Below are 15,360 nucleotides of genomic sequence, written 5' to 3'. Positions count from 1 at the left end.
TTTGATCTGTGGCACCTGAGACACAAATAAGAGTGGCATGGGCAAAATGAGATGTTATCATAGCCTACCGTGGTCATGGAAATGCAAGAATAAAAGATCCCTGAGGTTTGGGGCGGGGGGTGGGAGGTGTGTGTGGGTGTGCGAGTGAGTGCGCACATGTGCGTGGGCGTCTAAGTGCATATGTGTCGAGGCACACCTTTCCCTTTGTCCGCAAGGAAGATTGAGAGTGCGGGTCGAGTGTCAATGCCAAGGCTGAAGTCGAGTGGCGCTATCAGCAGTCACTCCTCTCCACTTCACCTGCCACAGCAGGCTCTTTCATCTTCCCAGTCCACAGTCTGTCTCTTATCTTAGCCGATAATCATGAATATGGATGTCTCCGTTGAGCCCTTACTTCTAATGGGTGGAACAGGGAAAAACAACTAAGTGCTGTATTAATGAGCCTGAATATTGTGATAGCAGTTTTGGCTCTATGCATACAGTATGCATGACCTATTTTGTTAGTTAATGTGACAAATTTAATGAGTTGAGAGGTCCCTCCCCAAGATTCCCTCAAAGAATATTTCCTGAGCAAACAAAATGATTTCAGTGTCCCAGTGAACAAAATGAAGATGTTCTTAAAACATTCATAAATAAAGAATAAAAGTCATATAATTTTTACTGCGTTGGGGGGAGATTATTTATATCAACATCTGGGCCATAAAAGGCAACATCCTGGAATTTGAAAGATGAAAGCCGCAATTTGTTATTTATTGTTTTACAAGATGAACTAATCTCTTTGCCATTACGTGAACGTTTATAAGGAAATGGTCTGCGGTCCTGTGCACTTTTGATGCCACAGAGCTAGTTGTTATTGTATGTCAAGTGAAACTGTATATGGCAGTTACAGGGCGGTGATAATCCAGGTTTAAATCTTGTTCATAAATTGTGTGGGTGAACCAGGCTTTAAGTCTTTTTTTGGGAGACATTAACTTTAAGTGTCCTGCTGTCTACATGATATACCTTTGGAAGGAAACCCAGTAAAGCCAATATCTCCAGCTGGGATAGTGGTATATTTTTGGAGAACAGAAAAGACTTGGAGAGAGACTGTTTGTGGCTTCTGATTCCATGCTTAGCATTTGTCTGACTGTGTAACCATGTCTCCATCATTTCCATAGCAGCTGCAGCTTTTATGCTGTTAACAATCGCTTTGTAAACAAAGCCCATAGTCCATCTGGATGAATCACCACCTACGTTTGCATGCATGAAGTACACTGTAAAAACAAACATTTGATTATTTCATGGTTAAAGTATGAGTGACCAGGCTACCTTACAGTTTCACTTTTTACCCACCCAACTCTGTACTTCCCCTCAGCTCCACAGAGCTTTGCAGTCTCTTTCAAATCATTGTTTTGGAGTTCAGACCCACATACTTATATTCAGTCTCGCAGCTGTCATAAAACCTAATTTCCAACAGTCAGATATTATCAGCAAAAAAGCTCTAATAAACTGATGCATGCTACCTGCTCAGCACCAAACAGCAGGCAGACAAAGTTACAGAACAGGTGGTGAAAATAGTGGAGCATTAGAAGAGCTAGATACTTTTTCTCAAGAGTTGGTGGAGACCAAAACAAAGCTGAAAGGAGAGTGAATATTGGACAAACATTTGTCAGGTGACCAAAAACAATTCCAAATTAATGCTAATGTTGCGCCCTCTCTGCTGGATGTAATAACAGCCATTATGACCTAAAAAAGCCATAACATGTGAAGTTCTAACCCTAACCCCCTAACCCCTAACCCTAACCCTAACCCTAACCCTAATCCTAACCCAAGTGGCAAATATGAACAAATAAAAGATTAAAGTAGCTTTAAAATTTTGAGTTAACTGAATGGTTTGGTCTCTTTAAGCCAACGTAACTATCACCCTCTAAATATAGATTTGAGAATCTTTGAGAACCGATGTCAGCCAACATCTGTTTTGCTATGTTGACCACCGTTTGTAGTCAGGCTTCATTTCTAGTTGTATTTTTTCAAAGGTAAAGCAGTTACAAATCTAATCCCTCATGCACTGCGGTGACTAATCATTACACCTTTTGCTGCACTGTTAGTATAAATACTTAAGTGCTTTGACACATGTATAAAAGGAAAAATATCAAAAGAGAATTGTATTCCAAATAAAATGCATGCTGGGAAGTATTAGCTAATAAGATAGCAATGTTTCTAAAATTAATTGGATGAGATTAAGTAACAAGACTGAAACTCATTATAAGTTCTGAAATGGTTCTGAATGTGGACCTGACTTTAAATAGAAAAACCTCTTGCACTGTAAAATCTCATAATCAATTTAATTACAAGACTTTACAGTGTGTAGAGTGGTGACGGTGCAATGAGGTGGAAGTGAAGTGTGGGGTTAGATGGGTACACAACCTTTTTAATGACAATTCATAAAAACAGTGACATAAAACTGTGTTGCATGAACTCTGACAATGAAATTATTCTCCCTTTGAAACTCTGGACTCCAACTCTTTGATTTCACAGCCTTCTAACACTGACCTTGGCGCCTGCCAGAGCTGACTTCCTTTCAGTGTACCTGTACCATTTTTTCTGGGTCTGAGTCTTATTATAATTGAGTGTCAGTGTTTGGCTCTAGGGCTGGAGCTGGCATGTCCTGTAGTGTTTTTTTTTTTCTTTTTTCGCTCAAAGAACAGTGAAAGCACAGATCCAGTCAATGCACACTCTTGGCTGTCACTTTCCTTGGCACGCAGTTATTTAATTCTGGCTTTCTCTTTGTCCACCTCTGACAGGGCCTCCCTCGGCACCACAGAACCTGGTCTACAACATCAACCAGACCACCGTTACCTTGGAGTGGAGCCCACCGGCAGATACGGGCGGCCGAAACGATGTCACCTACAGGGTTATATGCCGGCGCTGCAGCTGGGAACCTGAAGAGTGTGTGCCGTGTGGGCCTAATGTGGGATACTCCCCCGCACAGTCAGGATTAGTGGACACTTATGTGACCATCATGGACCTGCTCGCCCACGCCAACTACACTTTTGAGGTGGAGGCTGTCAATGGGGTGTCAGACCTGAGCCGCACACAGAGGCTGTTTGCCGCGGTTAGCATCGCCACTGGTCAAGCAGGTAAGGACTGCATAAAAGTATTAATAACTGATAATGTTGTGCTTCTGTGGGGTAGAAGCCCCTTTTGATTTAACTGTTGTGAAAGGAAATGTGTCAGTTGATCTGCTGAGTTTTTCTTGATAAGGTTTCAGTTTAAAGGAATAGCATAACATTTTGGGAAATGTGCTTATTTGCCTTCTTTCTGAGAGTTGGATGAGTAGATTGATGCCTATTAGCCTAGCTTAGCATAAACATTTGAAGCAGGGGAACTAGCTCGCTCGGTCCAAAGTAAAAAAAAAAAGAAAACACTTACCAAACCACAATGTATTTAATTTGCTTAATCTGTACACAAACTGAAATGTAAAAACAAAAGTTGTGGTTTTAGGGGAAGTTACATAAACTATAATTATATATTGAAAGAAGTGCTGGGCAGATGGATAAACTGTTCCTTAAGAAATAGTTTCCTGTCTCTGGCCTTAATGCTAAGCTAGGCTAACCAAATCCTACATCCAGCTCCATACTAAAGGCACTGACATGAGGTTGGTATTGATCTTCTCATCTCACTCCTGGAAAGAAAGCCATATGTGTTTTTCGTAAATGTTGAACTATATTCTTTTGGAAAGTGTTTGGCTCACACTAGTCCATGCACAGTGTACAGGGTTTGATATATGGTGGCATAGAGCTCATCTTTTGCTCCAGCTGAGAGAGCATTAGGCAATAAGGAACATGGCAATTGACAGTTTAATTTTGAAAACCTCTCACATGCAAACTACAGTAATGATTCCCCATTAGCATTAATGACCATAGTTTGATATGATCCATAATATTTCCAGTATGCATATTACCCAGATTAATTTAATGTGTATATCAGCACTACAGTGGCAAACATTATTAGCTTAGCAGTGATGTAGATTCCCAGTGGCACCTTAAGAGCCAGTACTGTATTTGCAGCTTGGTCTCCAGGGAATCCGCCGTAATTAAAATGCTGTATTTTGCGGTGACAAACTTTATTCATTATTTCTATGGATCCAGCCAACAAGATTCCTCTTTCACGCTCGAGCATCCATGAAACACACTTGGCCCAAAAGAGTGTACTGACTATGGTGATTAAAAGAAGCCCGGCTACAGCAAGAGCACTGAAGCTTTTTCTGAATGTTTTATTATAACCACTAATTACACCTGTCCTCTTCCATGTGATGGCCAGTCATGTCCTGCTGTCTTCTTACACCATCATCATACAGTACTAGTTGAGACACTGACATTATTTTAGTCATGTAAAGCTGCTCACTTGCCGCTTTTTTGCTTCAAAGTTCAAATTATACCATCTTTTACTACCAAAAATCAATAATATGAGAACAGAATGATTTATTGTACAATCAGCATCTCAGTTTACTAGATGTGTGCGTTTGTAGGAAACACAGGGCAGAGAAAGGAAGAGGTTCAGTTGTGTGTGGGATACAGTGTTGGGGATGATGTATTGGAGCTGGAATGCACTGAGGGGTTACCTGGTCAAGGACACAAGGACGTCAAAAGAAGGACGACCTGCAGGAAAAAGTGAGGGAAAAAAACAAACAATTAACTCATGCTCTTTTAGAGTCACTCATAATTACACCTAGCATGTTCACAACAGACAATTACTCAGTTAACCCAATGAAATATTTAGCCATTAGCTAGTGTGGAAGGGTGCGCTTGGCCAAGGTGGTTTCATGTTTACCGTTGCGAGTCAGTGGCACCATTTATAGTGCTATAACACAATGATCAGGTAGATGGAACGTTGCTGATTCAATATGGGATTTTGTTGATTGATTCCTTGATTCACTTGAAGTATCACATGGTATCAGGATGGAATAGGCTCTGCATTAGTCTACAGACTATGATGCAATACTAACACCCCTCTTTTAAACCCAGACTTTCAAATCAAATTACTTGATAAGATGTCCCTATTGGCCTGATAGTGATCTAATCCTAGAAGGATGTTTCCAACTAGTACTAGTACGTGGAATAAAAGACAGAAAATCTAATTTCTCATTTCCTTTTAGAACCACCCATATGAGTTATTGCAAAGCTTTTAACAGCGTCCTACAGACTCCACTAGCAAATGGAGTTTGGTCAGTTGTTATGGAAATGGCTCAATTATCATCACGTGACAAGTGATGACAGATTTGTCATTTCATAAGACCGCTCGTGATCTTGACAAAGGTTAAGGAAAGATTGCAGTTTGGGTGAAAATAAACATGTCATTAAGATTAAGAAACAATGCGGTCATGGTTAAAAGAAAGCAGCACTGAAAACAGGACCCGGTCAGTAGTCTATAATGTCAAAATAAGAGGCTTGATCATCCAAATGCCACTTCCTCCCCTGTATAGGGTTTTGTGGCTCTATGGCACCGCACCAGGTCTGCCTTTGCTTCTTGGTCAAAAAAAGAATACACTGTGAAAGAAACAAACATTTGATGGCCTAACTATCTGAGAAAAGTACAAAATTGCACATCTACATTGGAAAAGAGAAAAATAGTGGAAAAGTCCCTGGCATTCTGTGACCCAGAGGAAGGCGGCAGAGCTACCCAGCTTTTGGCTAAAGTGCAAATCAGTAGGGCAGCAGCAGGCTGATGTTGACGGCCATGTGAACACTCTTGTCTTGTTTCCCATCTCGAGCAGACATTAGCTCTATGCTGCAGTGCTCATTGTCCTGCTCACTGGACCCTCACTGTGTCCAGAGCTCTCTGGGCTGTTAGGAATTGCTTGAGTGCTTTGTAATTGGGACGTCGGAGTTTCCTAAAACAATCGGCCCTTCCCGAGTGAGCATGCAGGACCGCTCATTAGAGAATGACTGCATTATTAAAGCTTTTATAGCTCATCATTCAGAATTGATTAACCTTTGCGTGGTGAGGCGCCGGAGCCCCATAGCAGTGAAAGAACCTTAAAAAAGAGAAGCTCTCTCTCCTCCATGCCTCCCATCTCCACCTCCTGCATGATAATCAGCATGTACATAGGTTTGTAGCTCGGGACTAAGGGAATGAACTTGCAGTATGTGAATACAGATGGTGATCCATGATGAGGAATTCACACCTCCCCCTAATTACACCAAAGGAAACGTCTGAAGCGAAGCTGGAGCTACACAAGGTGCTGAGTGCTTATTGTTCCCAGAAACCTAATTACCTCTCAGCTCTGTCTTAAATGAGTTTAAGTAGAGGCTGCAAGTTCATAAGCTTGATTTCCTCAGCTCCGTCCAGCCGCTGAATGGAAACCGTCGCATCGAGGATTTTTCGTTGTCTTTGCCGCCGCCGTACACGGCGAGTTAAGAGCGTGTTTCAATCAGCACTCCATTGTGAGCCGACAGCACCACAGAGCCGCCCTCGGAGGCACTCGGCGCCTTAGCTTTCCTCAAGCGCACTTGTAAACAAGGCCTTTGTTCTTCCAGCGCACACTTGTGAGTGGGCACTGCTCATAGAATAACCATTAATATTTATTCAAGCGGGTGTTCACATCTCTGAGCCAGAAAAATCACTGTGGAGAAGGGTACAGAAATAGGATTTGAAATTGGTTATGGGGAAAGGCTACAGGACCTGTGTGTGTGTGTGCATGTGTGTGTGTATACATGCTGTGTGTTCACATTCAACTTGAGACCAGTGCAATGGGGTTTAGGTGCGATCGGCAAGAGGTATAAACAATATAATGAGTGAGAGGAAGAGCCTGTGGAAATTGATTTTAATGTTGACTGCTTGTATTAGCCAGCAGCACAAAGCCTGTTACACTCAGATAGCAACTTTCACAATAGTTGAGCTGTGCTCCGAAAGTATTCACAGACTTCACGGGTGAGTCAGAGCAGAAAAAAACAGGGGGGGTGTGACTTAGCCAGCATGCATGATTTAGACTGTGGCAACTAGAAATGCCTCAGAATGTAAAGAATGCCACGGCACTTATTTGAAACACATGTGATAGATAGAGACATCATTTCGAATTTCAGATCTAAAGCCCCCCTTTTTCTGACACCAGACACATAACATCGCCGGCTTCATCTATTCGTTAAATGTGTTCAGACAAAGCCGTCCTTTACGTAAATCTTTGTCATGACTTTATTCAGACATGACAGGACTGTTATTTGGGATTGAGCCGCAGTGCTCGCGGGGTATTTGGCACCCGGTGCCTGAGAAGGAGTGGTGGAACAGCTGGAGGAGAGCGGTGAGTTCAAAGAACCCTCTTTACAGGCTGCATCAGCGATGGATTTTTAAAATGATTTTGCCATTAAAGCCTTTAATTGATGAGCGTCATAAATCTGACGGTCACGAGTGAGTGTACTATGAAAATGTGTGTGTGTGTTTTATAACGTCTGATAGTGCACAAGCGCTGAATGACAAGACGTTAAGTCGGGACTCCTTGTTTACTTCCTATTTGCATACAAGCTGTGTTTAAAGTTTGTTCATAATTTCAGGCATGCCAACTGCTAGCATTAAACATGTTAATCTAATAGAGAGAAGGCACATGTGATTGTTATTGTGCTTATATGTGGGATTGTTTTTAATACAATTTTAGGTAACCTCTTTTGCTCTGTAGTTGGAAGGACAAAAAGTCATATTTCTACACACTGATCTGACATCAACCTCCTCAATTTAAAATAAGCTCATTCAGTGTTTTGTATTATAATTAATTCAATGTCAAATTTCTCATAATGCTTGGATATTTGATTTATTTTCTTTCATCTCTCCTGATATTTTATTCATTTATTTTATTTTTCATTTCTATACCTCGTGTTTCTTTTATAAACGGCATTCAGAGTGGAAGGCATCCAGGGAAACTTAACTGCATATGACAATACAACAACTTGATGTGCATTTTCTTTACCTTCATTTGACTGCATTCAATTCAGACGTGTGACACGTGTGTGTGAGATGTCAGATTCCCTTCCTGACTTTTTGAGCTCAACATGTAAAATGACTATCACGTCGATGTAACGAGGTCTGTCTGAAAGAGAACTGTAGATTGTGACTAAAAATGTCTCAGAATGCCAAGAATGTCATGACCGTCATTCCAGAACATCTGATAAGACAGAGATATCACTCAACCTGTAAATCAGCCTTTGTGTAAAAAAAAAAAACTGTGAAGTTCAACACTTTATACATGCGAGGAATTTCAAAATCAGCGAGAAGAAAGTTATCTTCTTGTGGTTAGTGTAAGTCATTCTCCACTTCATTTGTCGTGCAACACTGTGTGAATGTAGGATGATGTTATAGCCCCCCCCCTCAAGTACCAACCTACTTAAACATTCAATGAAAAGAGCACGCTATTCCCTTTAGTACAATCTCTCTGTGCAAAAGAAGAAAAAAAAAGAGGCACCCAAGAATGTAAGCTAAGCATTCTACTTTGATCTGAAAAGCCTCTCTCTCCCTTTGCATCGCATGAGACACACAAATATTCCTGTTTTTGTTTGGCTGTTTCAGTCAAAGTCTGCTTCAGTGTCCTCCAGCACTTTACTGTCTGGAGTTCAAAGAGGTAGATAGCAGAGAGTTTGATCATTATTTACCTCTACAAGACAGCAGTGATCATAAAAAAAAAAAAAATGAAATGTTGAAGGGTGCAAATTGATACCCCCAAGCTCCTCCTCGGTAATCTATACGACGGCTTTATTGACACTTTATCATCACTAAAAGGATATTTGTTCAGTGCGTTTGTGAAAGTAACACTTGGGGAAACAATAAGGCCATTGATTTATACCTTTTTTTTTTTGTTCTAATCTGCCATGGTGGCCTTAAACAGAAGGATTGATTGATTCTGAGGAGTCCCCACTGACCAGTGCCAGCCAGTGTAATTTTCTAGTTAAGCGGATCCTCCTTTGTAGCATTTGTCCCCGGTTTTACGTTACCTGGGAGCCCATTCTTTTCACCCCCGCCTCCCCTCCCTCCCCCCCGCCCCCCCCTCAAGCTCCACATGCTCGCCGTAATTTGATGAGAGCTGGGCAAAGCAGTAAGATTCAACAGCTGCAATAAAACTGTGGTGGTCTCAGAGCAGCAGCTCGGAGCACTTAACCTGTAGCTTTTCTGTAAATGCCTCCTGATTTGTCTGTCACCCAATCCGTCAGCAATGAATAATTTTCATGGAAGGTGCACTTTAATTACTTTCCCATTTAAATGGCATTATCGTGGCCTATCTAGGTAATTAATCTCACCAAGTATCCTGTTTCAGCCTTTTATTGCTGGCAGACGAGCTCCCTAAATCCCCCTGAATCTACCGTGCTTGAATGAGCCCTCCCTCATAGAAGCTGGCGTTGCCTCTTTCCCCTTCACTTGGTCCCTATTGCAGCCATTGGACAGTCCTTTTCTCTTGGTGCAGGCAGCCTGTCAGAGCAACGGGCTGTTTCACTGCCTTGGAAAGGACACAGGCAGACACATCCATAAAGGGCTATAGTCAAGACCAGGCTTCCACCAATACCAGCTTAGAGGGCCAGTAATTGCAAATAGCTATATGTTGATATTCAGAGTCCTTAAAGGATAAGTCTGGTGATATTCTATATCTTTTTTTTTTTTATTGTCAACAAATCCCATGAAAACACCAAACCAGCGGTGAATTGATCTACTAACAAGTATTGACTGTGTATCCTCTGCACCACAGAGCTCCACTCTCATCCAAAAACTGTTAAAAACACATCAATGAGTCACACTGTTGCAATGGGTGACATGTTTCTTCATTACCATGAATAGACATACTGTAGTTTAATTCGACTCGGTCCCACACACACACACACACACACACTGCCCTGCTGCCAGAAATACTCACTCAAACAAAATGTGTATTAATCCACAGCTGAAAATAGTCCCCAACAAATGCACTATTCTTCCTTTTTTAGCTACATTTGCTTAACAGTGTCCAGCTGTTTTTGGGAAAGTACAGAGCCTTTTTCTAAGAATGAAACTATATATTTGTTACCTATAAATGTACATCTTCAGTAGGTCTCTGTCGACAATAGCAGCCTTATCTGGTAAAGTCGACCATTTGTACGCCTCAAACCTTCGAAGACATCAGTATTCACATGTTAATATAGTGATAATCAATCTAGAAAAGCACCATGAACATCATTCATGAGACAGATTTTTTTGAAAAGTTGATTTTTTTCTCATACTAGAGGAAGATCATACAGAGTGTATGAAATAAAGGAGTGTTCCTCTGGGTAGCAGAAGTGGAATTGGTGATTTTAGGGGAATCTGCATGCTGTATTGTTAGACTTCTTGTATTATTGCAGATTTTACAGACTCACCTGTACTGTCACTATCAAACAATGGCAAAAAAAACACTTGAAAAAAAGGTGCCTAGAAGTGTTATATTTCAGTCAAGACACAACTAAGATCAGAGCGATTCTCCTTTTGACATCTCTTCACATCTGAACAATAATATTCCAGCTGCTTCAGAGATGCAGACGTGTGCCGGAGCTCTGAACTGGAGCCTGCAACGTCCAACTAGTTATTACAGAGGATCAGAAAAGAAGTGGAGTCAGCATTCTGTAGTGGACCAAAGGAAATCCAAGACATCAGCAAAAAATCGTCTAAAGATTGAAGACATGCACAGAAACATGTTCATTCGTTCCAACGGCTAAAGAAAAAAACAACAAAAAAAAAACAGGTGGTTCTACTGGTCGGCTGCCTACAATATTCACTCAAACATCATCGGAGAAAGAGTTAATACTGAAAGTAGAATGTGATCTAATGTTTAGTTTTACTCATGCTGGTATAAAGCCAAACATATCATCAAATAGATTATTTCTAATGGTAGCAGCATTACTGTTATTACTATAATTGCAAGTCCAGTTATTAGTGTTCTGTTTTTCTTTGATTCTCCCTCATTTCCCCCTTGATTATTTGTGCTTCTTTCTCCCTCCGACCCTGTTTGTTGCTGTTCGGATGCAGCGTTATTATTAATTTGAGAACTTTGTCGGGAGAGCCATCTTATTTCATTTCTGAAAACTGTCGGAAAAAAGTTGCAGCATTCTGATGTTTTGGTCTCAGCTGGGGAATATGTGGAAGTTAAAAAGGGGAGCGCTGATTCACATTCAGCTTCATCCTATAGGCTTGTGTTCCCCCCCGGAGCACACACACACAGACACAGCTTTAATTATTCAGACCAGCAGCAGAAAGAGATTGAGGCAAGGGGTTTTTTTTTTTTTGGCAGTCAATCTACTGTTTACCTTCCACATAGCCGCTCGGCATCTCAGTCAGACCCTCACCTTTCTGGAATTACGTCTTTTTTTTTTTCTCTCACGGACGTCAGCAGCTCTCATTTATCAGCCGAGACATTTGACAACTCATTTTTGCAGAAGTTGGCCACTTAACAAGTTTCCCAGAGCATTGTTGCATTTATCAGTGTGTTTGCGGGATATTAAATGTGTGTTAGTGTGTGTGTGTGTGTGTGTGTATTTTACAATATCTTAAACACCTCTGTAAACAAATAAGAATTTCTCTGCAGGCGTAAAAAAAAGAAGAAAGCCCAGACATTGGAAAAAAATGTTTGAATAGAATCGGCTGCGTGTTTACTTGTTGGCGACAGACTGGCCGAGTGGTTAGACTGACAGACCGCTGAGTCAAAGGTTACAAGTTCAGCTCGCTCAGAATTACAGAAGACGCTTTGAACTCGTTTTCACTCGTCATGAATTTATTTCCTCTGTGGCAGAAAAACATGTTACACGAGCCTTCAGACGCTCCTGCAGGTTAAACTGGACTAACCAAACACTTTTAGTGCTGACTGAAAACTTTTCAAATGCATACAACTCCTGAAGTAGTCTATTCTTTATAGTGTCTATAGTCTAAATGTCTATCTTCATCCCAGTGTTGTCATTAAGAGTCTGACTTTGCAGCAGACACGTCGTTCTTTATGTTAAGCCTGAGAGAATAACTAATGTTCCGTTATTTGAGCCGCTCAGTCAGCAGTGAAGCGGTGATCAGCTTGACTCTGTCATGGATGTGACATGATTGCGTTACCGCGGCGATGCAGTAACCGCAGCGGCTCTACTTATCTGTCCATGAGATCTCTTGAACCTCCAGTACGATGGATTGTATGGAATTTCATTTTTTGGTGCTAAAAGTCTTGACATGTTTAGTTTATTTACAGTGATTTTGAAAATGTTTACATTTTTTACAGGTAAAAACAGGATTTTTCACCACAAATGAAGTTTGATTTTAAGAACAGAACTGTGGAAAAATTAAATGTTGTAATATTTGTTAATACATTTTTAGTGGAGCAGCAATTCCTCTTAAAATGATCACTATCTTTAATGTTGAAAGAACACAATGCCACACAGCTGACATTTGAGTATGGAAAGTAATCACAGTTTAAAAGTTCATCCAATCATATATTACTGTAATAACAGTATTTCAACAACAGACTTAGTATATAACTACAACAATTAATGAAGAAGGTGAAGAAGAACACGATAGTCTTTAGTATGTGAACACACATACTGTACATGCATATATACAAACAAGATGAACAATTTTGGTGAGAAATTCCATTTTGGAGAAGTCCAGTTTTCATTGGAAGTGCTTTCTACTGAAGAAACTCTTCACAGTGAGTTGTAGTAAGTGAGTTGTGGAATGTATAGAGTACCTGCAACACTTATTCTGTAAAGATATGTCATTTTTCAGTGCTACAACCACCACAAATGCCATTATATTGTAGCGAGGTAGAAATATGACAGATATCTCAGAACATGGGTAAATAAAACTAAAACTCTCCACATGGCTTGATACTACTGGAGGTAAGTGAGAAATCATGTTTTTTTTTTAATTTGGGTGAATGGACCCTTTAATGTGCTTAAATTAAACTGGCTGTGTGAACAAGCGTTAGCTAACCTTGATAAAGGCTGCAACAGATACATACAAGCTTCTGCCTGAATTTGAATAGTCATTTCTATGTAAATAGAATAACATACATGAGCAGATTAAGGCATGAGCGCCTGAGCCTTCTCCACGCCACCACCACCACCACCACCACCACCACCACCACAGGGTGACAGATTACGAGCAGGGAATATTCGCTCAGTGAAATTACAGACCTGAGGGGTAGTTGATGAGAAATGTCACTGTCGACAAAAATGGAACTCTAATATATTCCATCTCAGGTTTGTTGGACACTTATTAATGTCTCTCAGTGAGTGCCAGTAATTAAGGTAGTCAGTCTGGTGCGGCAGATGAAGCGTGGGACAAATAACAGCGTGACCTGAGAACAAAAGAGCTGCAATGAGAATATACATATTTAGCACTGCCACGGAGCCCTCAGAGCGCACAGTGTTCTCAGGTTGAGCAACAAAAGCCCTCATTGTGGCTCAGAGCAATTATTCATCTTCTCACTTTTAAATGTTGATGATCTTTTTCACAGCTTGTGAGAGTTTCATCTCTAGCAACAAAATTGGATAATAATAGCGCCGTTTGGAAAGCGTTTGATGAAGCTGTGAAAGTTTTATAGGTTATAAATCGGTTAGTGCATCAGGTGCAAACAAAAAAAAAACCCAACGTCATTAAAGTGTAAAGACTGTGTAACTTTAGAAAAGGAAAAAAAGACACTTTGTTCTTCCTAGAAATAAAAAGGCAAAGTCACATACAATAAATCACACCCTTTCTCAGTTTAATACACTGTTTTGCTGCTACAGCCTGGTATGACCAGTAGCTTATGGTGGCTAATGTTAGCTACTGTTAGCAAACTAGACAATTACTGTTTAATGGAAAGTACTGAATAAGGTCACTGACTTCATGACTCTAATCTACTTGTGCTTAAGTTAGTGCTACTGTTTTAGCTTGTGACGCATCTACATTTCAGTGGTTTTATCACAAAAGTACAACCGGAGTTAAACACAATATCTCAACAAGAAACATGTTTGTTGTTTCCTTTATGTGATTTCATTCTCCTCTATGTCTTTAAAGTAACCGACCCAACAGAATCTTGGGAAATGAAGGGAAATTCATTGTGCCATTATCCTGTAAAAGTTTAGGAAAAGTTACATAGACTCACTTTAAACAGTTTCATATTACAGTGATCTTAGCATGCTAATGTTTAGCAAATTTAGCAAACTAAAATAAAATAAAAAATGTTTTTGAAGTTTTAGGTTTACACATATGAGTTTTGTTTTTAGTACAACAGTTAATAAATCATCACTTTGATTATATAATATGTGATTTTTGCATAAATTGACCATATTGTGTATATCGACCTGATTTGTGTGTAGAAGTTCATTCTTGACATTAGAAGCAGTAGTTTGACAACAAATCTAGACTTTCAACTCCATCTCATGGTCTTCATTATTTTTTGGTAAAATATGTATTTAATGAACATGAAAGGGCACAATAAAGAGTCACAGCCAACTAGCAATCTATCAGTCACTTATTAGGAAATCCATCAACAATATCACTGAATTATCAATTATCACTGAAGTCATTTATCAATCAACAGTGGGAGGATTTGCATCATTTCTCTCTTTTACATCACTGTAAACAGACTATCTTTGGTTTTGAGTGTTGGTCAAAACAAAACAAGTTGTTGTCAGTCTCTGTCAACTTTTGATTGCCATTTTCCACAATTTTCTGACATTTTTAAAAAACTAAATGCTTAATTGATCAATCAACAGATCAATCAAAGATGAAGATAATTGTTAGTTAGTACAGCCGACAATAAATCACAAGAAAATCCAGCTGTCGTTGTCCTCTTTGAAAAAAGTTCTAACTAAAAAGTTAACTTCAGCTTCCATATTTAAAGTTGCACTGTGTGATTTCAGGCGCTTACCGGTCAGTGAAGGCAGCTGGCTTTGGCTCTGGAATGCAGCAGCTCTCCATTTTACTGCCCACGGGTGACTGTAAGGCCTCAGTAAACACCAAAATACTTTCTTTCCTTCTCTCTCTTTATCTACTCGCTCCCGACTCGCATATACATTCACATATACACACACACACACACATGCACACACACACATACCACACGCACCCTGCCGGCATGCACCTGTGACTCCCAGAGACTCTCTTTATATGGAACACATGCTCGGGAATGTCACGGCCCTAGCTGCAAATGGCTCCGGCACTTTGCAATAGAGCCATTGGAGTGTTTCATTTCCTGCTGAAGGAGTTAAAAGGACTTCCAAGGGTAATAAAAGCCAAGCAGGGTTGCATGCCATAGGTGCCCAATAGGAGTGAATTCCCTGGTCAAAAACCGGACAAAAAAACACACACACCCACACACAAACATACACACAGCAGCAATCCCAAGTCAATAGCTAAACTTTGATCGCTGTTTCCTGT

At 40.3% G+C, this 15,360-nt stretch overlaps 1 protein-coding gene and 1 long non-coding RNA gene across 9 annotated transcripts in view; one reads left to right on the top strand and one right to left on the bottom strand.

Moving 5' to 3' along the window:
• Positions 1 to 15,360, top strand: part of epha7 (eph receptor A7) — a 90,814-nt gene that overhangs the window by 29,240 nt on the left and 46,214 nt on the right. For 7 of the 8 annotated variants that reach the window (XM_044376763.1, XM_044376762.1, XM_044376765.1 and 4 more), the window contains exon 5: positions 2,781 to 3,116. In XM_044376763.1, the coding sequence (XP_044232698.1) occupies positions 2,781 to 3,116 (336 nt within the window). Of the gene's footprint in view, positions 1 to 2,780; positions 3,117 to 4,127; positions 4,323 to 15,360 lie in introns of those variants that run through there. The other variant, XM_044376769.1, reaches the window with a different exon arrangement.
• LOC122999665 overlaps positions 1 to 15,360 on the bottom strand; it is a 76,746-nt gene that overhangs the window by 17,273 nt on the left and 44,113 nt on the right. The window contains exon 2 of the long non-coding RNA XR_006407801.1: positions 4,601 to 4,637. This is a non-coding gene — a long non-coding RNA (uncharacterized LOC122999665). The remainder of the gene's footprint in view (positions 1 to 4,600; positions 4,638 to 15,360) is intronic.

The sequence above is a fragment of the Thunnus albacares genome, chromosome 16 (assembly GCF_914725855.1).
Source record: "Thunnus albacares chromosome 16, fThuAlb1.1, whole genome shotgun sequence".
Lineage (NCBI taxonomy): Eukaryota > Metazoa > Chordata > Actinopteri > Scombriformes > Scombridae > Thunnus > Thunnus albacares.
The sequence above is the reverse complement of the archived record's forward strand: the minus strand, read 5'-3'. Positions and strand labels throughout refer to the sequence as shown.